Below are 25868 nucleotides of genomic sequence, written 5' to 3' on the forward strand. Positions count from 1 at the left end.
GATGCATATCATGGATAACATTATTTAGAATGGAAATAGGTATTAGAGTATGAGAATATTTAAATTATATATTGATTATAGTGAATACATTGGTGAACAGTGTGCATATGTGGGGTAAATTTAGTGTTGTTGTTGTTGAGTAAAAGAAAAGAATAAGACAGTGGATTGGGGAAAACAAGAATACAACGTAAGTAATGTGGATGAAGTTGGCATTCAACTGTGGAACAAAGGAACCCACTGAGGCAACTGCACATCTTCCTCATCCTGTTGACCCAGTTACAGTACCTCCACACAGGTTAACGACAATGTAATAAAACAATACTGGACATGCAAAAGAAGTAAACAGCATCAGGGATGATGCAACAAGTATTCTGGCTTATCCAGCTCCAGGACAAACTGGGAGGAGCAGGAAGGGGAGATAGGCATGCATTAGAAGATATATGAAATCATAAGGAGGACTTGGATTAAAATAAAACAGAATGTCCTGGGCCTGTGAATTAAAGAGTAGTAGAGAACCTGTTGGCTAGTCAGCATAAATCAGTTGTTTGAACTCTACGTTGCCTGACTTGTCCTGCAACATTGCTGGATGGAAGGAACTTTGCAGTCGTCATGGAGCAGTTCACTCCCCAGAGTTTCATGCTCCAGTTGGTTTTCTTGCAGTTACGGCAGCCTACAAATTTGTGTGATCTCCTGCCTCTGCCTGCCTCACTGGAGTGTCAGTCTTGCTGGTGTGCAAAGATTGAAGTGTTATTTTGAGCATAATTCCCACAGCCCCATCTAGAATAGTTCTGTTTGACTGCTAGAATGCTTTTCTCCATGTATGGCCTGACTCTGACATTCCAAACAAAGAGAGCAGATGAAATATGCAAACATTACCTCCAGGGTTCTTCCTGTCTTTGTCCCACAAAAAAAAAATACATTACTTGTGATGACAAAACTGCCTAGAGTGGGAAAGTGCCAATGACTGTCTCACCTTCCTCTGAGTCATACTTGAAAAAAAACAAACTGCTAAGAAAGACAGAGGCTAGGAAGTACAAAGCAGAGAAATGGATTCCAGAATTTTGATTGGCAGAGATCTTGTGTTTCTGAATTCAGGAAGGCAGCCGTGGCAGGAACACAAGTCAGATTGCCACATAGGTAGCTCCTCAATTAGACCTTTCTGTCCAGCCCCATTAATTTGTAGTCAGCAAAAATTTCTTCCACATTTGGATCGCTCATTGATTCTTAGGTTTTATTTTTCAATATATTTTTTATTAATTTGAGAGAAAGAGAAAGTGGGAGGGAGAAAGTATGAGGATATTTAAATTAAATATTAAGTATAGAAATACATTAGTGAAAGATGTGCATACTGTGCACCCCCACTGGGGATCTAGTCCATAACCTGGGCATGTGCCCTGATTGGGAATCAACTATTGACCTCTCAGCGCATGGACAGCACTCAACCAACTGAGCCACAGTGGCCAGGGCTGTCTCTAGGTTTCAGAATTATGAGTTTTCATCTGTTTTTGTATGCTTCCATGTGTAATTATGGTGTAAAGTTGTAAGAATTTGTATAGCACAAGATATATCTTTCCTACATAATAGATGAATTGTTAGCTTTAAATATTGTGTATTTCTATATTTTTAATGAAAAAATTTTCAGTTAGATTTATATCACTAAAAAGTCAGTTGGTAATACATTATACATATTTTAATGACAAAAGTGCTTTTATTCATTCAGAAGAAACATTTTAATCAATCAATGTTGCATAAAGAATGCATTTACTGATTTACAGAAAGATTTAAGAATCTCACTCTTTCTCATTTTTGAAAACAGATATATTTTCCCCTTGGGATTAAAATTTTGAGAAATCACAATACAAATAGGAAGATTTTTTTCACCAAAGAAGATAAGAATGTAAACAATGCCAGACAATTCCAAGCCTATTTGTAGGTTATGATTATCCAGCTCAGTGTCCAGCGATGATGCAGGTCAGTGTGGAATCAACCTTCAAGATCATTAGCCCCAAAAGGAACCACAGGAGACACTAAGTATCTGATTATCTGAGATAAATTTGATCCATGGGATGTAAATTATGGATAAAGGACTTGCAAGAGTTGCCTCAAACTGCCTCATATTCCCAATGAGAAAAGGTTTAATGCCATAAACAAACTTTGATTATCTGCAGCCTGCATGAAGAACATGGAACTTGACTCTCACAGCACAAAGAAATTGCGAGTGTGGAAGAAAATTTGGGTGGGTGGGGCAGCATGAAAGCATGTGAAGTTAACCTACCTTCACCTGCAAAAACTGCTACCACCACACGTAACCAACACAGTGGCAACTGGGAAGAAGATGGATATAAGGCAGGGCAGGGAAGTTCACCTCCACAGAAAAAAGATTGAGGCATGTCAGAGTCATTCCAGAGCGTTCAGCTAAGGCAGAGATCAAGAACTCAAACTGACATATCAGAGAACAAAGGTCTCGGGTCCTGTAGTCGAACACTCAGGCATCAGGCTTTCAGTAGATTGGAGCTGGATATGGAGCCAGTGGCCTTCCTGACAAGAGATTCCACATGCATCATGCCCAGGCCCAGGCCTGAGACCTTTGGGTGGACAAATAGGTTCATGTGAGCAAAGTACAGAGAGGGGTATGAGGACCCCAACTTTCCACAGTGAAAAGTGCTCCCTCCCCCACCTCATGATGGGTAATTAGGAAAATGCTCTAAGTAAGGGAAGAGGGTGCAGAAGAGACAGAGAGCAGTGCTTCATGATGATAGCCTCAGAGACTCAACGAGGAAAACTAAGACTAATCTCTTTTAAATTCACTTGCCACTCTTCTGGGTCAATGTCAAATTCACAAGACAAATTCTCTGTGCAAAATGAATGCTGGTTGATATACTTTTATAACTTTGAGCTCTCACTGAAATCCACCCCCAAGCCCTCCTTCCTCCTAAGTGGGAAGCCTCTTACAGGACATCTTTGGACAATAGAAGATGGAAGAGGAAGATGCATCTTGCCCAGTGCACCGAAATTTTAACTGCCATAGAAACAAAGCTGAGTTTCCAAAATACATGCCATTTAAACATTTTCTCTTGTCACCCATGTTAAAGTGGTTTCTGAGTTTGCCATTTCCTAGAAGTGGTCTAATGATTTGAACTTTCACCTTTCCCTCAAAAGGAGGTAGGTAACTTAAAGTCAATATCATTCTCAATGATGTTGATCTTCAGGTCCAGAGGGTGAATTTTTTTATATGCTTGAAAGCTCGGGGTGGTGAGAGGTGAAAAAGGGAGCAAGGGTTCTTCAATACTAAGGGATTTAGACGAAAGTCAACTACAGGTTGAGAAAAAGAGCAGGACACACCCAGGCCAAAAGCTGGAAGAAGGGAGCATGACACTGTGATGAAATTCCACCAGCTTTAGATATTAGCAAAAAATGCCCTCATTATGCTATGGGAAGATTACATTGTCATTTTCTTCCAGCTCCCAGGTACTAGACACTGTGCCCCTTTCAAGGAGAGCAGAACCTGCCATAGAAGAAAATGGTTTGGTTTTTGTTGTGTCTGATGAAAAAGAGAAAAGGGTGATCAGCATTAAAGGTCTCCCAGGATGGTGCAGACATTACACTGCCCACAGCCCCACTGGCTCCGACAGCCTGGGTGCCATTTTCATCCACCTCCACAAAGGTTTTATGGACAACTTTCGACAGGTACAAACTGGGATGTAGAGAGATTCCAGTAAGATCAGCCTTCTTTTCATCAAAGACATCCGTGATGCCCATGTCTTGGAGAATAGAGTTGAGCTCATAACTGTCTTCCAGGGTGAACTGGGGAAAGGAGACAGCTACTCTTTTTTCTGACATATTTTCTGAACTGCTCCAGGCCACTATTTTTTCATAAGTGATGTTCCTTTCAAGCTGCAAGATGAAGAAAACAATACTAAGGGTCAGATTATGAGCCTGCAAAGAATACCCCAATTACTTCTCAGGGCCCAAGTCTACTCAATGATAGTAACAATGTTCAAAGTCTTTTCATACACCTCAAACTACTCTGATTTCATTTAAAACTTCCCCAAACAAATCTCTTTTCTCTTTAGAAGTTACAGAACAACTTGAGTTTCAGTGTTTTGGAGGGTCTGACAGACAAGTATTCAAAGCTCTGCAAAGCTCAGTTGATTAAGTTGGGTGAGCATGACCAAGCCTTGACATTGGAAGTTCAATCTCTTCTATAAAACAGAGATAATACCATCAGGCTCCTCAAGGATTCAACTAAATTATGTATTTAAAATACTTAACATAGTGCAGACACATAATACATTTTGAATAATGGTTATTATTATAATTACTATCCAGAGTTTCTCTCTGTTTCTCTCTCCCTCTGTCTCTATCTCTTTACCTACAGGATGTATAGTTGAGCTCCCCAGGTTTTATTAATTCCCACCTCACACACAATCTATTCCAGTATCAGCATCCCCACTCCTGTCTAAGCACAGGCATCCCGAAGCAGGATTCAGCTAAAGCGTCTTTAACTGAGCTATGGCAAAATAGTCTGAGTGAGAGGCCAGCAGTTGGGATGTTCAGGGAAAAGGAAAAGCTATCTTATCTGTAGCAATTCTCAAGTTACTCCCATCCAGATTCGGTGATCTGGAAAATACAATTCCAGAGAACAAAATGGGATTAGAGAGGAAAGCCCTAGACTAGATGTTTAGCATTTGTTCTTTTCCAAACAAGTGAGGAACAAATAGGTCAGCAAATTCAGATTCTTATATATGATTTGCTTATCTCAGACAGCTCAGATACCACCCTGCCTCAGGAGGTAGATGGTAGATGGGGCTGCTCTCCTAAGATCTATAATGAAACATTTTGGAGAGACAGGAAACGGAAGCTTTACCTCCTGTAGGCCCTTCAGGTTATCTGCAGAGCAAGACGGCAGGAGGACGAACATGCTGAGCTTGCCCTTGGTGTACGGCATTTCAAGGATCTGTGCATTCACCTCCTCTATGAAGCCCATTTTAAACATACCCTTTTGATTCATCATCCTCACAGTCTTCTTCTCATTCTGCAGTGAATGAACAAGGTAGAAGGTCACAGGACTGCCATGATAAGCTTACAAACTCACATGGTCCCCAACTTCTGCGAAAACAGGGGTCCATTAAGTTGAGCAGGGTCTTCCCCAGAAGTTCTGAGCCACACCAGTGACCCAACCTAAGAGTCATCTTCCCACAGGCCCTTATTTTGCCAATACATTCTCCTCCTGTGGTTTTAATGGATTATTCAACTCCCAAAACCATTTACTGGTAGCTTGTCTACCCAGGCACCTATTCACAGCCTAGCCAGCAGAAACAAGCCCTGCAGCTCTCTCTCTCTTCCATACCTCAGCTACCCCAGCTTCATGGCCTCACTCGACCCCCTGTCTGAGCTGGACTGAATGACCCCACAGCAGGGCCAATGGGAACCTTGGTTAAATGATAATCATCTACATAGTAAATAATAGTACCTGTTCCATGGACTTTCATCAGAGGCAAGGGCACAGCCCCAGACACCTCAAACCTCAGACAACCTCATAGTATGGGGGTGGGAGGAGTAGCAATCTACAGATGAGGACATGAAACCCTTGACAGTGATCCAGCTAACAAGTGCTAGGCTGGGTCTGACTTTTCCCTTCCTCCTATTCTACAGCCGGGTGGTTTAGAACATGGGTGTTTCAGGCAAACACAGATGTGAATCCTAATGCATGGATTTGGCTACATAAATTAACCATTGTGGTTTTTTCCCCTCGGCTCCTTAGTGGGAATAATAACAATAACACCTATTTTCATAAGGTGATTTTAGGGAACAAATGAAATAATAAATAGAAAATGCTCAGTGCAGTGTCTGACACAAAAAGAAAGAGAAAAAGAAAGAAAGAGAAAAAGAAAGAAAGAAAAGAAGAAAGAAAGAAAGAAAGACAAGTTCAATAAACTCCAGATAATGATTTTTTGTTAATAGCAAAAGTGTTCTTATTATATATGTAAACTGTAACCCAGAGATCTAAGCTTTAGAGTTGAGTATACATATTACAAACCATTCTTAGTGGAAACTGTGAGTGGAATCATTAGAAACCACATACATGCTCTAATATATAGTACCTCACTTAAAGAGAAAGGTACATCAACTGTGTTTTTAACTTCAAAGTATTTTTCCCATTTGGCCTTGAAGTAAACAGCATTCACCAGCACCAGGACAGTCCCATTATTAATGGCATTCTTGCTGAAGAGTTCCTTGATTTTACCTAAAAAATAAAAATAAAAATAAAATTCCAGAGAATATCTTAAATATTAATTGTATCAAAAGTATTCATATAGACAGATTTGTTTCTTAATGCAGCTTAACATGCCCAAGGCTAGAGAGTGTTTCATTCAAGAACTAACCCAAGGAAATTAAACCACTCAGAGTCCTGGGTGGGGAAGGAGTAGAAGTAAGGTTGGGAGTAGTGAGAGGAGCATCTAATTCAGAGCCCTGTAACAAAGGGCAGTTTTCTGGTTCTCTCTATCACTGTGGTGGAAACTTGGCATCAGATATCTTATGCCCTGATTTCTCCTTCAGAGTAGAGATACTGCTGCCTGATTATATTATCACATCCTTAAGAAAACAAGCTCTTGTATAAACTTCCTGTCTCAAGCACTCAACACAGCAGCATGCATATGCTTATGCATAAACAAAAATGCACATAAATGTACGCACCAATGATATAAAACCTATCTTATAGAGACTTTCACATGCCCTCCCTCATTCCATCCTACATCAGCCCTGAGAAGTAGATATTGTTATCCTTTCTCTATAGTATAATAAACTGTAGCTCATGAAGACTGAGGCCACACAGCCAAAAAGCAGGGAAGCTGACTGAGATGAGTCCCTGGACCTTCCCATTCTTGGTTCAGTGCTGGGCCTCCTTCCACAACTGCACAGCCCTAAGACAGACAGGAAAATCCCATGCTATCAGGCAACAGTTCATTTTTAGTGCACAACCTTTTCTACCTCAAAATAGCAAATCAACAGTACCATTACTGGAATGCATGCCTAGGCCTGAGCACCTTAAGAAGATTTCCACTTAAGTCTCATAATAATACATTATTTTGTCACCATAGATATTTCAAATACTCTGGGAGAGTTAAGTAACTAAAGAGAAACTAGACATTCATGCCTTAATCTAAAGTTTTTCCTCTTGGCAATTAAGTGGAACCTTAAAGGTATGGGAAATTTTTTGTGGCATGTGAAAGAAGTGAAGACAAATAATTTTGGAGTTAGGTTATTCCCCCCAAGGAAAGGCCAGGCAGGAGCACCCCAGCCCTAAGTCAATGTGAGGAAGACTGGAGATAGGGAGAGAATAGGGCATATTCCCAGGTAGGAAAATCTTTACTTGAAAAAGTAAATTAAAATATTTTACATGTGTTATAAGGTGACATGAATGGCATGTCAGAAAGGTGATTTCTTTATTTGGGCTCATAGACTCTGCTTTTCATTTTGAGAAATTAAGATTTCGTGTTAGTGTTATGGGTCATTCCTGATGACTCTGACTCTCATTAAACAATCCATCATCTCTCCAAGTATTTGGTAAAATCCTTCTGGTCTATATCTTAATATCTCTCAAATCCATCCACCTCTCACCATCTCCACTCTTGTCTACTTCTAAACTGTTCTCCAGCCTATAACCAGAGATGTCTTTTAAAAGATGCATTCCCTGCCCTGACTGGTATGGCTCAGGTGTTTGAACATCCCCCTATTCTTGGAGAGGTCCACCAGTTCGATTCCCAGTCAGGGCACATGCCCAGGTTTTGGGCTCAATCCCCAGTATGGGGCATGCAGGGGACAATCAATTGATGTTCCTCTCTCACATCGATGTTTCTCTCTCCCTCTTCCTTCCTCTCTCTAAAATAAATAAAAACATTAAAAAAATTAAAGACACACTCCCTGTCTTAAACCTTCTCTAGCTTTCTTTTGTTCTTAGTTCATCGTGTAAATCAATTCTGAAAAACTTCTACACTTGGGAGGGTTCTTATTAAGGCAATGTTACTTTGTATGTTAATAATAAGTAAATATAACACACTAAAATAGCTATTGCAGGTTTGAAACTCCCTACAGCTCAATTAAAGAATAGTTTTTAAATATGCTAAATTATTTTGTTGTAAGTTAGGTATTGTAAGTTCAAGAAATGGGGTCCCAAATATTTCTAATATGACAGACAAACTCCAATATCAGTGGATATTTTAGAGGGAAGATGAGTTTTGATTCTATAGGCAAATGAACATTTAGTGCTGAAAACACTGGTGTGGTTCAAAAAATGAGAGTGATCAACAGTATCAAAGAAAACACTAAATTATAATGAAAGTATTTATAGCATTATAGAACCTGTGAGGAGAAACTATGTAGAGTGTGAAATTGTGGGTTCCATCTACTAAAGAAAATATAAATTATGAAATTTTATGGTGGTAAGACATCTTCTCATTCCTACTCCATCATTTTACAGATGTGGCCACTGAGAACCAGAAAGGTCATCAACACCAAAGTCCTCTGAGCAATTGAGCTGCAATCAGCCCCAGTTTTGTGCAGTTTCTGTTTTGCTTTGATGCAAACATCACAGCAGTGAAGAACCCTGTAGTCTGCCAAGTTAAGCACAGGTGTAAGAGATGGGCAATACACAAGGACTTGATACTATTCCAAAGTAGTACCATTTGTATGTTTTTGGAATAGCCATAGAAATGGCTTACCTTGAAGAAAACATTAGAAGGAGGAAAATGAATAGTAGAGGGTAGATGGAGATCAATGCTCAGAGGGGTCATGGCTGAGGATTGGTAGCCAGGCAAGTGTGTTTGATGACTGGGCTGCCAGCAAGCAAGGCAGGGAGGCCGATTGTATTTAAATATGACTGGGTGGGGGACTGCTTTGAGAGCCCCGTGTTTCTACAGTCCTTTCAGAGACTTCCATTTTGCTGGGAGCTGGATGAAGTGGGAAAGGGAGTTTCATATTAAAAAATAAGGCCATCCATGTTGAACTCAAATGTTCACCACTCATCACTATCTGAAAATCCCCCTTCACTCAGAACGCATATTTCTAGTGAAAAGTTGATAAGAAGAAGGATTTTATTATTTCCATGTCCTTATGAATAACTAGATTCTCTTCACAATCGTTTTACTGACCCTTTAAAAGAAATGGAAAGAGTTAACGTCCTGCTGACCCTGTGCTTGGCTGAAAGAAAAGCACATCGCCTTTATGATGGAGTAGAGAAGTGACGGTAACTATAGCACCTACGCATTTTAACTGTTGGACGCCCTCGAAAGAAGCTTTGGGCCCAGTCCACACCTGTAAGCATCTGGTCCCGAACAGATGAGCAATGTGAAAAGCTGGCCTGAGCTGTTTGCTTTTAAATGGGAAGGGATACCAGCTACAACACATTTGGTCTTCCTTACCTTGGGATTGAGATTCAACCCAGAAGTTAATCTTTTGTCTGGACTTTTCAGTGTCTTTCCGGAAGTCAACACTTTCGATCGTTGTGTGATAAAATTGAATCACACCATCTAAGTACTCCTGTTAAATTAGAACAAATGGAAATCATATCATTATGCTAATAGTTAGGAGTGAAGCAGTCATGTGCCTCGTCACTCAAACTGGATGCGTGTCAGTCTGTCTACCCCCAGTCCTGATAAGCCAGACATTTCAGCTGCTGCAGTGACAGTTTCAAACCTAGAATGCTTGGTTATGGGGCAGTCCCCAGTTATAATGGCACAAGGCTCTCCTACCAGATAGCCTTGTATTTGGACATTCCATTTGTGGAAACATCACAAGATAAATATCAAGCATCTTGAGCAACTTAGCTGTAAAATGCTTCTATTTCAAAAAATTAAAACTGCTGAATGAGTTTCTGTTTGAAATGATAAAAAAGTTTTAGAATAGGGTGATGATTTTGCAACATTGTGAATATGATTAATGCTATTGAATTGTATATTTAAAATTATTAAAGTGGACATTTTTGTTATCGATATACAATTTTTTTAATTAATAATGTAATATACCAAAATCATCAATTTGTACATTTTTATTAGTAACGGTATAATATATGAATTTATATCTCAATAAAGCCAGATTTTCAATAAAACAGCAGGTAGAATCTAATTTCCATTGTGAGAAAACTACTTATTTTGGTCCCAGTAGGCTGCCTCTCCCTTTCTAGGCCAGCCCTAGGCTGTGCGGCACATTTGCCTTTGGTCACCCCCCTCATGTTTAGTGCCGTGTATATGGCTCCTTCTAGTGGTGACAGAGGAAACTGAAGTCCAGATTCAGATGAAACTTGTGCTAGGGACAAAGCAGTGTAGCCACAGAGAAAGACAGGTGCCTTTTGACTCCAAATACAGTCTCCTTCTGCTACCCTGCTCTGCTCCTTCAGTGAGTACAATTTCTAGGGGCAGGGGGTTCGAGGGAGGTGGGGGCTTGGTGGTGGCACCAAAGGTGATTTTAGGGAAGTGCCTTAGAAGGCAGGGGTAGGAGGGACAATAGGAAGAGGAGCTACCAAGTGCAGCTACCAGGCACCTTGATTGGGAAAGAAAAAACAGCATTATCAAACTCACACGTGTTCTGAAGGCTATTAGACCTATGACCCTCTTTCCACCCACTCTAGCCCACCCACAAGAAGCCTCGTAAACTGCTCAAGTTGAGAACTGGGAGGAGGGCCACAGAAGCCATGAGAGAGGAGGTGGGTTCTGGACATCCCACCAGTCCACAGTGCACAACCTGTCAACGAGGTCTGTATTCCAGATGGCAGGTGATTTGTAGATAGTATGCTCCATGATAGCTCTAAGCACCGTTCTTGCCCAACTCACCTGACAGATTGGAAATTCCTGCTCTCCATAAAGCCTGTTAGCAATACTCAGGGTGTAATCAGATTTGATCCTATCTAGTTTGGAGAGAAGCTGCCCAAAGTAGCAACTGAGAAGTTCATTCTCATCCTTTGAAGACTCCACCTAACAAAAGAAACAAAATGTGGTCTTAGCCAGTTCAAAGCAAATTGGCTTTGTTACCATGTAGGGGAGCAAGATGAGAAGAAGAGAGGAAGGAGGAGAGCAGAGAGGTCCCAGTGGAAAATCATCCATGAAGAATACATCTGGAGACAATCTTCTCTGCACCTTCCTCTTAAGCTTTTTAAGGTGGAGGGATATGTAATTCCTGCTCCTGGTTATGGGACAACCAATAAAAATTGTGTGTGTCAGTACAGATTTTAGCTGGAAACAAAACAGGCAAAAGGGGGAAGGGAAGAGTAAAAATCCCACAGCTAATCTCTCCTCCCCTTACTTCCCTTCATCCTCAACCAGACTCCATCCTGGGGAGCTGTGGTCCGTAAAAGTAGGTGAGTAGAATGGCTTTGAATAGAAGATACTAGATTCTACTCTTTAGGAAAGTGGCTTACAGCCAAGAATGTATAAGACACATAAACGATAGGAATTGTGGGTCATATGGGGATATTGCTGTTATTGGAGCTGTGGATGATGGCCAGGGCATAATGTGTGGGGATAAGCAACCATCAGCACCACAGGACAGCCAGCACGAACGGTTTGTGAAGACGAGGAACAGGAATTTATGGGTGGCTCACCTGTGGGGTTGAAGGCTTGGTCGCTCCTTTCTGCCCTTCCGGAGGGCTGTCAGCCAGCACCTTCTGCTCTTTGTATTTCAGACAGGGATCCGGGGTTTTGGTTTTCTCCTGGGAAAGTTCATCGAAGTGGAGTACCTGCGTGATGATGGCACGGAGCCTTTCAGACAATAGGAACAGCTCAAAGTCTGAAGAGCTTCAGAAACATTTTAATGATGTGACTATGACAATGATTACATAGTCCAACAAAACAATCAACAAAAGTTTAAAGAAATGTGGACATTTCTTTTGATTTGGGATGTGAGGTGGGATGGAGGAGAAGTCAACTGAATGCTACCCACACCCCCTTAGGACATGTAGGAATGAACATGACTAAATTAAAAGAGGATCAGGTATTTCTGAGACTGTCACCTGTGGCTATTGACCAGCCGGAATTAACTTTGAAAATACTCACCAGATTTTGAAGACTTAGTATGAAAAACAAAAGAAGGTAAAATATCTCATTTAAATTTTTAATTGTTTACATGTTTATATGATAATATTTTGGATGTATTGAGTTAAATAAAATGTATTATTAAAATTAGTCTCACCTATTTCCTTTTACTTTTTTAGTATGATACTAAAGATTTTTAAATTACATATATGGCTCAAATTCTATATATGTTAGAAGGTGCTGATCTACAGTTTCAAATCAATCAAGTGAGCTACGACAGGAGAAGAAATGTTGCCCAGAGCATCACAGGAAGTTAGGAGGCCAGGTTTGCTAGCAGGTGACACCCAAGTGTCTGGAGAAAAAACACCTGAAACCTGGCCTGGATGATGCCAACCACACTCTAAAGCTAAGTTTTGCTGAAGAAATAATACCAAATCAAAGTAAATGAATAAAGTAGAATGACCCTAATTGCATTCTGCCTTAATCCAAGAATTCACTCCTTTGTATTAGGGACAGCAGTCGGGTTCAGATCTAGGGAAGTATAAGACCCACCTCAGGATCCTGTAATTTATTTGGGGAGTTGTTCTGGTTTTTTTTGTTTTTTTTTTTACTTTTTATACTAAATATTTTATTTGTATGCTGCTGCCAGTGTATATAAAATAATCATTCTTGTTCAATAGAAATTCTTGAAAATTCAGAGAGGTAGGTGTTAAGGACTGACAAAAGCAGAAGTTTGTATAGCATGGCACATGTTATAGGATAAGCTTTTTGTACAGGCTTCAGATTTAGCTCTCTTTGAATATTCAGCAGTTCAAGAAAAGTGGTTTAGAACACTTTCAAATTTCATTTTACTACAAAAAGAAATAAAGTTTCTGGGGCCTGAAGGGATTGGTACTTGAAGATACTTCAGTCAGCAGAGGGTCATGTTGAACATTCTGCAGACAGAATTGTTTCCAATCTGCAGCTGCCTGGGAAACCTTCACGCAGTTGAGCCTGGCCTCTAGCTGGAGCTATTAAACCACTTTCTCCATAGCGGTGACACTGGAGGAACCAGACATGGTGCACGTAAGTGCCGGGCAGATTGGTCGGTAGCAGGTCGCTGGTCATGGGTCCTCAGGGTGAGAAGGCGGGGCAGCAACCTGAGGAGTTGTTCTTGCCACTTTCATTCATTCATTCTACATATCAGTATTGGGTGGCTACCATAAGCCAAGCATTGTCCTAGGACAAAGATGTCTGCCCTCTAGGACATTATATTCTAGTGGGTAGGACAATCAAAAAGCAATACATCCCTAGCAAGCTTTGCTCAGTGGATAGAGCCTCAGCCTGCAGACTGAAGGATCCCGGGTTAGAGATTCAGTCAAAGGCACATGCCTGGGATGCTGGCTCGATCCCCAATAGGGGCATGCAGGAAGCAGCCAATCAATGTTCCCTCTCATCATTGATGTTTCTATCTCTTTCTCCTTTTCTTTTCCTCTCTGAAATCAATATATATTTAAAGCAATACATGTAGTGAGTAGTTACTGTATGCAGTATGTTAGAAAATGAAAAAATGCAATACAGGGGTGGCAGAGCCATAAGAGGGAATCTTTAGGGATTGGGGCCAGGATGCAATGTTAGATTGAAAGGTCAAGGTACGTAAACACTGCTCAAAGTCCTGAAGGAGAAAGTTATAGATCAGTTATCTGTGGCAAGCAAAGGGAATGCATCAGGCCCTAAGGCAGCAGAGGATTGGGCTTTCCAAGAACTCAGGAGGCCAGCATGGCTGGAGAGAGAAAAAGGGGGGATGGGGAGAAATGGGATCACCAGTTACCTGGAATTCAGATCCCCAGACCTTCATGAGCCATTGTAAGGACTCTGGCTTCTATCATTAGTGAAATTAAAAGGGGGGGGGTTTTAAGCAGATAAGAAATCGGGTCTGACTGATGTGTTCAAAAGACCTTTCTAGGAGCTGGGTGGAGAATACTGTCAGTGGAAGCAGGAAATTCCTGAGGAAATTGTATTCAGGTTAGAAGAGACCTCAGGGAGGTGGTGGGAGGTACCTGGTTCTGGGTAGATCTCAAAAGAAAAGCTGAGAGAACCAAGATGGCGGCATAGGTTAACGCCGGAGTTTGCTGCCTTGAACAACTACTTCAAAAGTGAAACTAAAAGACGGAACGGACATCACCCAGAACCACAGGAACGCTGGCTGAGTGGAAGTCCTACAACTAGGAGGAAAGAGAAACGCATACGGACACTCAGAGGAGGCGCAGTGCTGAAGTCAAATTCTGAGGTGCGGAGTGCGCGAGCGGGCTGGCGGTGGAGGGCGCGGTTGGCGTTTTCAATCGGAAGGGAGTCCCAGACTCTGAGCTCCAGATACAGGCGAGTCTTTAGGGACCCAGACTCAAACGGGAGAAGCGGGACTGTCTGGCTTCGGTCAGAGCGAGTGCAGCTTTCTCTCCGAGCTTTGCAGCGGGTGCTGGGACTCAGAGAGGCAGAGCCCCTGGGGACAGGACTGAGAGCCGCCATAACTGCTCTCTCCGGCCCACCCTGTTGATCCTGTGAGACCCGCCCAGCCCAAGCCCTGCACAGAGGCATTTGCCTGATAGCCTCAGGCAAAGGCTAGATTAGCACCTCCCTAGAGGACAGAAGTTCTCTCACTGCAGACACAGCTGATTCTCATAGCCACTTGGCCTGGAGGTCAAACCCTCCCTGGTATTAGCTACAACAATCAAGGTTTAACTATAAGACTGCGCACAAAGACCACTAGGGGGTGCACCAAGGAAGCATAACAAAACGCGGAGACAAAGAAACAAGACAAAATTGTCAATGGAAGATATAGAGTTCAGAACCACACTTTTAAGGTCTCTCAAGAACTGTTTAGAAGCTGCCGATAAACTTAATGAGATCTACAAGAAAACTAATGAGACCCTCGATATTATATTGGGGAACCAACTAGAAATTAAGCATACACGGACTGAAATAACGAATATTATACAGACTCCCGACAGCAGACCAGAGGAGCGCAAGAATCAAGTCAATGATTTGAAATGCGAGGAAGCAAAAAACATCCAACCGGAAAAGCAAAATGAAAAAAGAATCCAAAAATGCGAGGATAGTGTAAGGAGCCTCTGGGACAGCTTCAAGCGTACCAACATCAGAATTATAGGGGTGCCAGAAGATGAGAGAAAGCAAGATATTGAAAACCTATTTGAAGAAATAATGACAGAAAACTTCCCCCACCTGGTGAAAGAAATGGACTTACAGGTCCAAGAAGCACGGAGAACCCCAAACAAAAGGAATCCAAAGAGCACCACACCAAGACACATCATAATTAAAATGCCAAGAGCAAAAGATAAAGAGAGAATCTTAAAAACAGCAAGAGAAAGAAACTCAGTTACCTACAAGGGAATACCCATACGACTGTCAGCTGATTTCTCAACAGAAACTTTGCAGGCCAGAAGGGAGTGGCAAGAAATATTCAAAGTGATGAATGCCAAGAACCTACAACCAAGATTACTTTATCCAGCAAAGCTATCATTCAGAATTGAAGGGCAGATAAAGAGCTTCACAGATAAGGAAAAGCTAAAGGAGTTCATCACCACCAAACCAGGATTATATGAAATGCTGAAAGGTATCCTTTAAGAAGAGGAAGAGGAAGAAAAAGGTAAAGATACAAATTATGAACAACAAATATGCATCTATCAACAAGTGAATCTAAGAATCAAGTGAATAAATAATCTGATGAACAGAATGAACTGTTGATTATAATAGAATCAGGGACATAGAAAGGGAATGGACTGACTATTCCTGGGGCGGAAAGGGGTGTGGGAGATGCGGGAAGAGACTGGACAAAAATTGTGCACCTATGGATGAGGACAGTGGGTGGGGAGTGAGGGCAGAGGGTGGGGTGGGAACTGGGAGGAGGGGAGTTATGGGGGGGAAAAAAGAGGAACAAATGTAATAATCTGAACAATAAAGATTTAATTAAAAAAAAATAAAAAATAAAAGCTGTCTTTTCTGACAAATTTGATGTGAAGTGAGAAAGAGAGTCAATGACTCCGGCATCTTTAGCCACTGGACATGAAACTGGTGCCTACTAAATATTTACTTAATAAAATGAATAAAAGAGAAAACACATACACATTAAAAATTACTAGCAATATTGATATCAATAATTATAGAGAGAAAGAGCAACAGACATGAATCAAGAAAGCTGTCAGACTGGAAAGGTTGTAGAGATACCATAAAGGAGACTGAAGATTCATTGAGCCTCCAAGAATGGTGGGATTGAAGAGGAAGCAAGGCAAGAATATAGATGAAGACTCTGAGCAAGTCCAGGGTTCAGTGAGCAGCTTGGCTTGCCAAAATGGGATTAGGGTCTGGCTTTGAGAGTGGACCCAGAGTTACTGCAACCGTACCCGGTCGATCTGCTGTGCACTGTCATTTCTGGCCCCCAGACGGACCATGCCAAGGGCAGCTGAGAGGCTCAGAGGACAGAAGAAGATGTTCTTAGCACCATCATTTTTGCTTATCTCTTGAAAAAGATCAAAGCTAAATTTGGAGTTTGCTGCAATAAGAGAATCCATCTTGAAACTGATGACAGCCTAAATCAAACAAATAAGAGAAAATGATGATCAGAGAAAAATAGGTAGACAGTTCTCATTTTAAATACTCAAGATATAATCATATACAGTTATTTAGTAAGCTATTAAAACCTGGAAGATAAAGTCACCATCATCTTGTCTATAGATGTTGATGTCAGTATTGATAATAATACAGATAGAGATCTATTTTTATTCAGTGATGTGGATTCTTTTGCTAAGGCTGCCATAACAAAACACCACAAACGAGGTGGCTTAACCAACAGGAACTTATTCTCCCTCAGTTCTGGAGGCCAGATGTCCATAACCAAGGAGTTGGCAGGATTGGTTCATTCTGGAGGCTCTCGGAGAAAATCTGCTTCGTGCCTTTCCCCAGGCTGCTGGTGGTGGCCAGCAATCCTTGGCATGCCTTTGTTTGTAGAGCCATCATCTCTGCCTCTATCTTCACATATGTCTTTCCTTCTGTTTTCTGTGTGTGTACCCAAATATCCCTTTTCCTATAAGTCATTGGATTAAGGCCCACCCTAACCCAGTAGTTTGACCTCATCTTAAGTTGACCACATCTGCAAAGACCCTATTTCCAAATAAGATCACATTCACCATTACTGGGGATTGGGACTTAAACACATCTTTTGGAGGGCAAAATTCTACCTACTTCATGGTGGAACTTCCTTTATTCAGGTAAAATCAAGTCAAAGGCTACCATGTCCCCATGGTCAAGTTAGTAACCAAGAAAGCTTCAATCACCTTCTCTTGGTTCTGCTTAAGACATTTGTCTGGACTGTCCCTGAATTTTCTATGGCAGAATATATACACAAAAAATTGTCATGAGTCATGTCCTTTGTTAACATTCTCACCTCATTTTGACTCATTCCATATGAAACCTATAGGACTTGAAGCACTTTAATCAGTCCTTCATATTGTCCAAGAGGTAATAGAGGGTTGAAAGATGCTGAGGGTTTAGAAGTCATTTGGCTTCTCTTGACAACCATAAGTAATGGAACCAAAGTAAGAGAATGATTTCCCTTAGGACAGCCCTTGCCTCAGCCCCATCCCAATAATCTATTCCATAAGTATCAAGACAACTTTGTATACTAGTAGATCTCACTTTGGACCTATCCCCCTCAAATGAAATGTCTTTTTTCTGTTGCCTATGGATATTGTATATTTCCAAGATGGAAATGTAAGCCCCTTTATTTGAGTTTTTAATCATCAGACATATGACACATAGCAAGCATTAAGAAATAGTTATTGCTTTGGCCCTGGTCAGGTAGTTCAATTGGGAGTATTGTCCTGATACACCAGGGTTGTAGGTTCAATGCCCGGTCAGGGCACATACAATAAGCAACTAATGAATGCATAAATAAGTAGAACAACAACTCCATCTCTCTCTCTCTCTCTCTCTCTCTCTCTCTCTCTCTCTCTCTCTCTCTCTAAGAAAAATTCAACAGTATACAGTGGTTTTAACATTTTCCCACGTTAATAGATTTTTTAGTCTATTAAACTTAATTCAAAAAGGTAACATTAGGTACCTTTTTAGAAAATGTGCCACATTTGTCTTTAATCTATACTAGAAAATATCCTTAACAGACTTGAAATAACCTTTCAAAATAATAAAGTCTCTCAAAAATCCATTCAACTCAAGAAATCAATAAAACCCGATTATAAATAACTTTATAATAATAGTTACTATTTAATTTGAGCCTACAATGTGCCTGGCATTTCACAAATATTGTCTCTAATTCTTGAACAATCCCATAAGTCAGAAACTATCTTTATTTTATACCCAACTATGACGTGGGGTAGCTGGTGTGCAAATCAGTCCATTCAGTCTGATTTCCAAGCCACCCTTCCTCCTCCTACAGCATGCTGCCATCTGGAGCAGATAACGCATTCACAGTCCCCAATGCCACCTCTTACTGACCATACTATGCAGAAAGACATTAAGGAACAATTTCATTCAGAAAAAAAGAAGTGAAAACTCACATTGATATTAATGAAAATGTTATATTTTTGCCTGTACTACTTCCCAAGTGATTTATTATTTAAACTCTAGTAAGGTGGAATAAGGATTTTGATTCTCAAATGCAAATTTATTGTACAGATGGCAGAATATCAGAAATGAGGTCAGCCACCAGAACAATAAATTTGCATTTTGCTGTCACAATATTGACAAGTCCATTGCATTCATTTTTCCATGTGCTTTCTCATCTTGCAATCATAGCGTCTATATTCATATATGTTCATTTATTTGTATATGAAAGACAAATGTTCATATCTCTATTTCCCTTATGATTCTGTCTATAAGGTAATTGTTTTTGATATTTCTGTCTTTCCTTCGAAAGCATAATTCTTTTTGAGCGAAAGTTCCATGTTTTTTATTCATCTTTATATCCCATTAGTAAAGAATATAAACAGTGGTGCATAAAAACATTAATATTTATGGATTTATTTACTATCATCTGCCCCTTTTTCAGTAAAAATAATTCTAATATTTGAAACAGTAGGTGATAATTCGTATTTCCCATTGACTCTATACATTCTGCAGGTAGCTGTAATTAATAGAGATGTTACAGAGTGGGATCAACTTTGGGTTGATTTTCTACTCTATTAGAAATAGTTTAGTTACTAAAATACGGTTTCCTTTATTGTAACAATGTAAAAGGTTAGACTAAGTAGATTTTCTAACCGTCCAAACTATTCTAAGTGTGAATTTCATATCCCAAAAATATTTCATGTCTTAAAATGTCCACCATTTTTACAAAGCTATATATAAGCTAAGAATAAAATTTCAACTTTACACAGATAGACACAATTCTGTTGGAATTGATTTTCAAACCTAATTATAAGTAACTAAAGGATAAGCAATATCTAAAAACAAAGAAATGCTTGTGAAAGATTTAATCAAAGCATTTCCATCTCAGGTTGCCAAAGAGAAATGTAAACTCATATGATCTAAAATACAGATATTCTAAATATTATACCATTTTATATTTCAGAAATTAGTGAAAACATAGTATACAATCTGCCAAGTATGTAAAGATTTTTAAAAATTATTCAAACATCCGCATTTTTAAGAAATCAACCAGACACATCTGACATGTGACTAGGTGCTGGGGGGCTGAGGGAGGTGACAGATGATGGCTAATGTTTCCTGACAGGTATTGCCACATTTACCAAAACTTCAAAACATCGTAAAACAAATTGCTCATTTTTAAAAGACAGTTGCCTAACTAAAAACAGCATATCTTTTAGTATCAACCCAATCTACTCTGGGTTTCTATTATTTAAAACAATTTTCCCATGCAATCGTTTATTGTTAAAAATGATACTAGGCAACGCTAGCATTTACCTTCTTGCCTTCAGAGTTGCTGCTAACAGCTGGCGAGGTAAGTTTCAATCTGTACCCTGTCAGGAATGGAAATATATGAACTTGGCCCCTCCCATAGTGGCACCTTCCCAACTGCCTTTTGGAAGCCAGAGTCAAATTATTATTGATTGATTAAAGGCCCTGGGAGGGGAGGGCAAGAGGGGATTGGCAAGGAGGATTGTATGGCAAATATATTTTTAAACAAATATGCTCTATGCTTTCAACTAAATTAAATATTTAACTTACTATATTTACATATTCTTTGCTCTTTATGGAGCCCTCATAATAACATTGAGCCATACCCTTCAACCCAATTCCCCATACTAGATAAATAGAGAAGCATAGGATTGTTTTGTTTTACTTCATATGCCCATGTCTTGGACGTTCTCTTATACTTGAATTTCTATATTATTCTAAACTTTTTAAAATTAGCTTTAAGCCCATTTCAATAACCTGGGATGTGAGTATTTAATTTATTAACCAGAATAGCTGAATACCAATCACAAAATTAAAATTATTAAGAGAGACAGAGAGGAGGAGGGAGGGAATTTCTGGAAGAAAACTGATTTGCTAGGAGCTAGAAAACTAATCAACTCTGTCCAATACCTCCAGAAAGTCTGTCTACTTGAGCTTTCTTGCTGTGACCTGCTCACCTATTCATTTATCTCCTGAAAGGATTTTTAGAGCCCCAGACACCCCCGAGTCTTCATTTTTTGTTTTGATTTTTTTGCTCGTTCTTCCTTCCTTTCTCCTTCCCTCTCCCTTCCTACCTTCCTTCCCTCCTCTTTTTCTTTCTTATCAGGCTTCTGATAAAAATTTCATGGAACAATATATTTCACAACTGAAAAAATAAATTTTAAAACTGAGCCAAGTATCTTCTGATGTTCATTTTAGCTCTAACAGTCTATGATCCTGATTTGTTTATGACCATAAACACGGGGTTGGTGAATAGGGCACAGAGGTTGTAACTGGAAGAGTAAAAACATTGGGAATCAACATGACTTAGGGACAAAATGAGGATCCTTTCTGGCCTGCTTCCCTTTTTACCCCTTTTCCTTTTCTAACTTGTCTGACAACCATACAATCTCAGCTCCAGCCCCACAAATATGATTATGTTAAACATAGGGAAATTCAAAAGAAAACTTTGTAAAGTTTTGCCTTTATGGAGCATATAAGTTGCTCATATATAGTCTACTATATGTTTACTTATATGGAGAATATAAGCTATTTATGCAGCTAGTGTAGAAATGAAACAAGTAAAATCATTTTTACAAGGTAAGATATCGACCAGCAGAAATTAGTAGATGGGTGTCCGGGGTGGGGGGTCTTTCAATTCTCAACAGTAAACATAGAAAATAAATGTGCTGTTAATTTACTTCACTTTCTCATTTGAAAAAAGCTTATGGGGTGTTTGTTTGTTTATTTATTTGTTTGTTTTTTCTATAAACGCCTCCACGAAATTCTAAAAGCCATCATTTCTCGGTTGAGTCTGGTCATTGCTTATGATTTACAAGAGGTTGGGAAAATTTTAACACTTGAATCAATTAACACTTTATTCCACCTGATCGATAACTGCTTCGAGCAGTTACCATGCATCACCACCTTTCAAAAAGTGTACTATGTACACTTAGAACAGGATAAACTTTCCCCTGGCTTCCTGGGTTTCTGTCTGTCATGTTTGTTCATTGTTGGCTGGTGATATTCACATTGCCTTGGGCTTCTGGGTGCGTGAGCAGATCCAAAGCTTGTTTGGGTATCTTTAATCTAGGATTGCATCTGTTTATCCTGTCAAGTAATTCACCAAGGATATGACAAGGCATGGCTGTGCCTTACAAGCCTACAACTCTCGTGTGGTGTGGTTGTTCAATCAGTAATGATGAAATCCACCACCAAGTGTAGGTAAACATTAAAGGAACCTGATAGACCATAAGAGGGCATGAGAATTCATGGAGCACCAAGTACTGTGTGTTGAGCACCATTTGGGACTTTGCATACATAATCTCATCACTTCATCTGAGTGGCTGAAAAAAGTCAGGCTAATATCAGCAACTTAAAGCATCCGAGAATGACACTAGAGTTGCAAGGAATTCTGAGGGTCACTAACCTGACAGTGCTCTTCAAGGTTTTTCTGTGTCAACAGGCTGTGAAAATAGGGTTTCATCAAGTGCAGAGTTAGATGACCCCTCCTAGGGATGTTACAACTCACCCTGAGTGAGTTATGAGCCAAACATTTAACCTGTTAGCAACTAGTCTTTTTTCTTTCTGGAATGAAAATTCAGGATATTAGACTGTGATGCAAAGTCTTTGCTAGCTGGTGAAGCTAAACAGTGGGATTAAAATTCTCCTGCGTGGTGAAGGCAGTATTTTTAAGATACTGTAAAGAGGCTCTTTTTCAGTTAGTTTTAAATCACAATAGTGAGGATACAAAATGTTTGTGGGAAAAATATCCGCAGGGAGACATATGATCTATTGATCTTTTGATCTATTGATCTTCTAAAGGAGTCAGTTAACCTGATATTTACCATTTTATCCTCCAAATTTAGAAGCCTGGGTAACAATGCATGAAATCCAAAATAAAAAATTCCATTAAAATAACAAAAAGCAACAATAATTAAGACTAAAGCACAATAAACTTGTTTTAAAACTTGCAATCACTCTTAAGATAGCAATTACCCTTTCCATAAAAGCCCTCAGTTCTCTCAGATCCAAAACTGAAGCCTTCAGGATTAGAAAGGAAGCCAACTGCCTACCCCAGCGTGACTGAGGGACAGGGACCAAGATGGGCACAAGCTAGGAGATGGCCAAGCACACATTGCAGAAAAAGCAGTACACTTGCAATCAGAGGAACCAGACCCTGGTATGAATCTTACTAGCCTGAGATCTGGAGCAAATTCCTCTTGAACTTCAATTTTCTCACCTATTAAAAAAAAGAAATAGTAACATGTGTTTGCATGCTCTAATGTGTAATACAAATATCAGCATTATTATTGCAATTACATGAAATTAGTACTTCATAAACTTTTTTTCACTTCTTAGACAAATCTGTAGACATATACCTATTTCTTCTGTAAGTGTCATCCTTCAAATTGGGGTTCACAAACTATAGCCTGTGGGCCAAATCTAGACCAATGCCTGCTTTTGTAAATAAAGTCTCATTGATACACAGCCATGCCCACTGGCTGTCTATGGCTGCTTTCACTCTACAATGGCAGAGTCCGAGTAGTTGTGAAGAGACCATAGGACTGCAGAGCCAAAAAATATTTACTGTCTGGTCTTTTACTGAAAGTTTGCTGATCCTTGCTTTAAATAATAAAACATAATAATTTTTATTTTTAATTTATTTTTCAATTATAGTTGACAGATTATATTAGTTTTATGTGTATAATATAATCATTAGACATTTATATAAATTACAAAGTTATTATCCTGATAAGTCTAGTATCTATCTGACACCATGCACAATTACAATATATTGACTATATTCCCTATGCTGTACATTACATCTCATGAATGTTTTTATAACTGGCAATTTAGACTTCTTAATCCCTTTTGTTTGATATTAACCCCAGACAAAACTCTAAGCCTCTTGAGTATTGCAGTAAAATAATAGCCCAGACATTCATTTGATGACTATTGAGCACCCACTGTGTGCCAGGCACTGGTTATACAATGAACAAGAGTGAGATTATCCCTGCATTCATGACACCTCGCATAGTAGGATCTTGCCCAGCATCCAGATATAATAAATGCCTAATATATAACAGGCTCTTCCACACCCATTATCTCGTCCAGTCCCCCAACAAGTCAGGAGGGACACATTAGTATCCCAACATGACAAATGAGAATACTAGGACTCAGACAACTCAGTTGCTCAGTCACAATGCTAGAAAGCATCAGGAGGATCACATCACAGCTCCCAAGAAAAAGACCTGCAACACAGAGAGCGTCATGCCAGCACAACTGGCCCACAAAGGCACCTCGACCAATAGCAGCCTGTCCACCTCCCCACACATACCTGAAAGCCGATGAGGACTGTCCCCAGCTAAGGTCTGTGCTCTGATGAAGTCAATTCAATATCATGCAGAGAAGGGAACAGCTGAGTCTTATATACTAGTATAGCCTGTGGAAACTGCTAAGGATAGATATTGAGCAAGAAATTCACTGGCTTTTCAAATAATGACCATGAATCGGAAAATTAACCAATAAGATGGGGGAAAAGAGATATATTTATGGTCACTAACTCAAATTTTAAATTAATTGTCTCTAAGCCTGGGGTATCTCTTTTAGACAACCTCTCTTTAGAAGCTATTCCACACCTTGTTTGTAAAGCAGGTCACAGAGGAGGCCTTTATAAAGGACTGCTAGAAAGGCCAGATTTCCTTTCTCTGGTCCTGATTCCCCCTAGACAACTTTCAGCACTGTGAAACCCCATGAGTCATAGTTTGTAAGTGAAGTACACAAAACCCAGGAGGAATTCTTTTCAGTGTGTCCCAGTCCACTCCCAGCAAGTGGATTAAATGCTCTAGGGTCAGAGCCAAGTGCAAAACACAACGTAGCTGAGAGAGAAGACGGCAGGTATTGCAACCTATTGTCTCTACGCCTCTATTATCTACTGATTCAATCGGAACTACAACTTCAGGGCTACTAGGACAGCTCACTCAGTGTCCTCACCAGTAACTACTTTTTCTTCTGGCATCTCATACAAAACCTAACAAACGAACAAATTATCTCCCCTCTTGCCCTTTCTCCCTGGTTCTTCTCTTTATCTCTGACTTCTCATCTCCTCATTTCCTATCATGCAGTATCACCCCACTCATTTCCCCGTGTCTTCTCTTTCTCTCTCTCTCTCTCAAAGCTATTTCAGAGGAATTAATTCACCTGTAAAATTTGCCTTATCATAGAACAACATTGGCTTCTTTTCAGAACATGCTTCATATTTTGTTAAGGAAAATAACACATCCTTGAGAATTTTTGAGATATGTAAAAGTCATTTTGTTCATTTTGCAGCAAACAGCAAAGCTATGCCATTGAATTGCCACTGGATCCCCAGTGAGGGGGCAGCCAATCGAAGATTCTCACTCATCATTGATATCTCTATCTCTCTCTCCCTCTCCTCCCCTTTCTGAAATCAATAAAAAATATTTTTAAATAAAAATAAATTTTAAAAATCTTTGTGTTCAGCCTTTTTATCTGAATCTCAGATGGTCTCCTTAGCACAGATATCTAGATGCTGAGTTAATGGATAACATGGATGAACTTTTTCATGCTTAACTACATCCTGTCAAATATACTCCAGAGCAATCCTACCAGTAATGCATAGAAGGGCCTGCCTTTCCACTATTATTTACTAAGAGTTTTCCTCTCTTAAAACCTGGTAACTAAACCTCTCTCTGAAGAAACAGCAATGAAAAAGATCAGCATTCTTTATAATTCCTCCAACATAAATCACTACTCTGCACAGCTTAAACTGTCTATGTTTTTTTCAAGTCAGGTTTTGGACATCCTTCAACTAGTCTCTCACCACAGGGTGGGGACAGGGTGTGACCCCCTAATTCTATGAGTTTTCTTATGGGAACACCAAGGACAAGTTGCAGCCTACCTTTCTTGTATTTTTCCCTGTGGCTCTCTCATCCTGATGCAATTCTCTACATCCAAGCATGGAATTTCTCCAGTGGCACCCAGCAACGACTTATGTAGAATATGCCATTGCAAAACTTAGAAGCCAAGCCTCGGAAAGTTCTTTTATTTGTCATACAAAATAAAACAGTGCACATGGAGGTCACCCATGTGGCACGTTCCTCTGGCTAATGCCCAGCTGGTTGTCCCTTCTACCATGAGGGTTCCTGGGACAGCAATCACTCCATCATTACCTGTGTACCAGTGTGCTTGGGG

The 25868-nt window shown here is 39.9% G+C and overlaps 2 protein-coding genes across 11 annotated transcripts; both read right to left on the bottom strand.

Moving 5' to 3' along the window:
- Positions 1 to 1688: 1688 nt before the first annotated feature.
- SERPINB12 (serpin family B member 12) lies at positions 1689 to 25594 on the bottom strand. Of its 10 annotated transcripts, XM_036322880.1 has the most exons (10): positions 23992 to 24370; positions 22851 to 22893; positions 19959 to 20014; positions 16424 to 16609; positions 11597 to 11731; positions 10830 to 10970; positions 9423 to 9540; positions 6105 to 6247; positions 4868 to 5035; positions 3490 to 3894 (listed from the first exon to the last, which is right to left on the bottom strand). In XM_036322880.1, the coding sequence occupies exons 4-10, from the start codon at positions 16589 to 16591 to the stop codon at positions 3490 to 3492; spliced, it is 1278 nt and encodes a 425-aa protein (XP_036178773.1). In that variant the 5' UTR covers positions 16592 to 16609; positions 19959 to 20014; positions 22851 to 22893; positions 23992 to 24370. The 10 variants fall into 10 exon arrangements, with proteins under 10 accessions (XP_036178768.1, XP_036178773.1, XP_036178775.1 ...); XM_036322875.1 differs by lacking the exon at positions 23992 to 24370 and having other exon boundaries at positions 1689 to 3894; positions 22851 to 22881; XM_036322882.1 differs by lacking the exons at positions 19959 to 20014; positions 23992 to 24370 and adding an exon at positions 25576 to 25594.
- On the bottom strand, positions 11743 to 14200 carry LOC118663367 (guanine nucleotide-binding protein G(I)/G(S)/G(O) subunit gamma-5-like). Its single transcript, XM_036322886.1, is given in 1 exon segment — positions 11743 to 14200. A coding segment is annotated over 1 exon segment (207 nt). The 5' UTR covers positions 13085 to 14200; the 3' UTR covers positions 11743 to 12877.
- Positions 25595 to 25868: the final 274 nt, after the last annotated feature.

This window comes from Myotis myotis, unplaced genomic scaffold (genome assembly GCF_014108235.1).
Source record: "Myotis myotis isolate mMyoMyo1 unplaced genomic scaffold, mMyoMyo1.p scaffold_m19_p_9, whole genome shotgun sequence".
In the NCBI taxonomy this organism is placed as follows: Eukaryota; Metazoa; Chordata; class Mammalia; order Chiroptera; family Vespertilionidae; genus Myotis; species Myotis myotis.

Coding starts and splice junctions, on each gene's coding strand:
- SERPINB12 (XM_036322876.1), bottom strand. CDS start 18,500: ATGCGTTATCTGCTCCAGATGGCAGCATGCTGTAGGAGGAGGAAGGGT. Junction 11,732..16,423: donor GTGCACAGCAGATCGACCGG/GTACGGTTGCAG, acceptor ATCATCACGCAG/GTACTCCACTTCGATGAACT. Junction 9,541..10,829: donor AGGAATTTCCAATCTGTCAG/GTGAGTTGGGCA, acceptor CTAATTTAACAG/GAGTACTTAGATGGTGTGAT.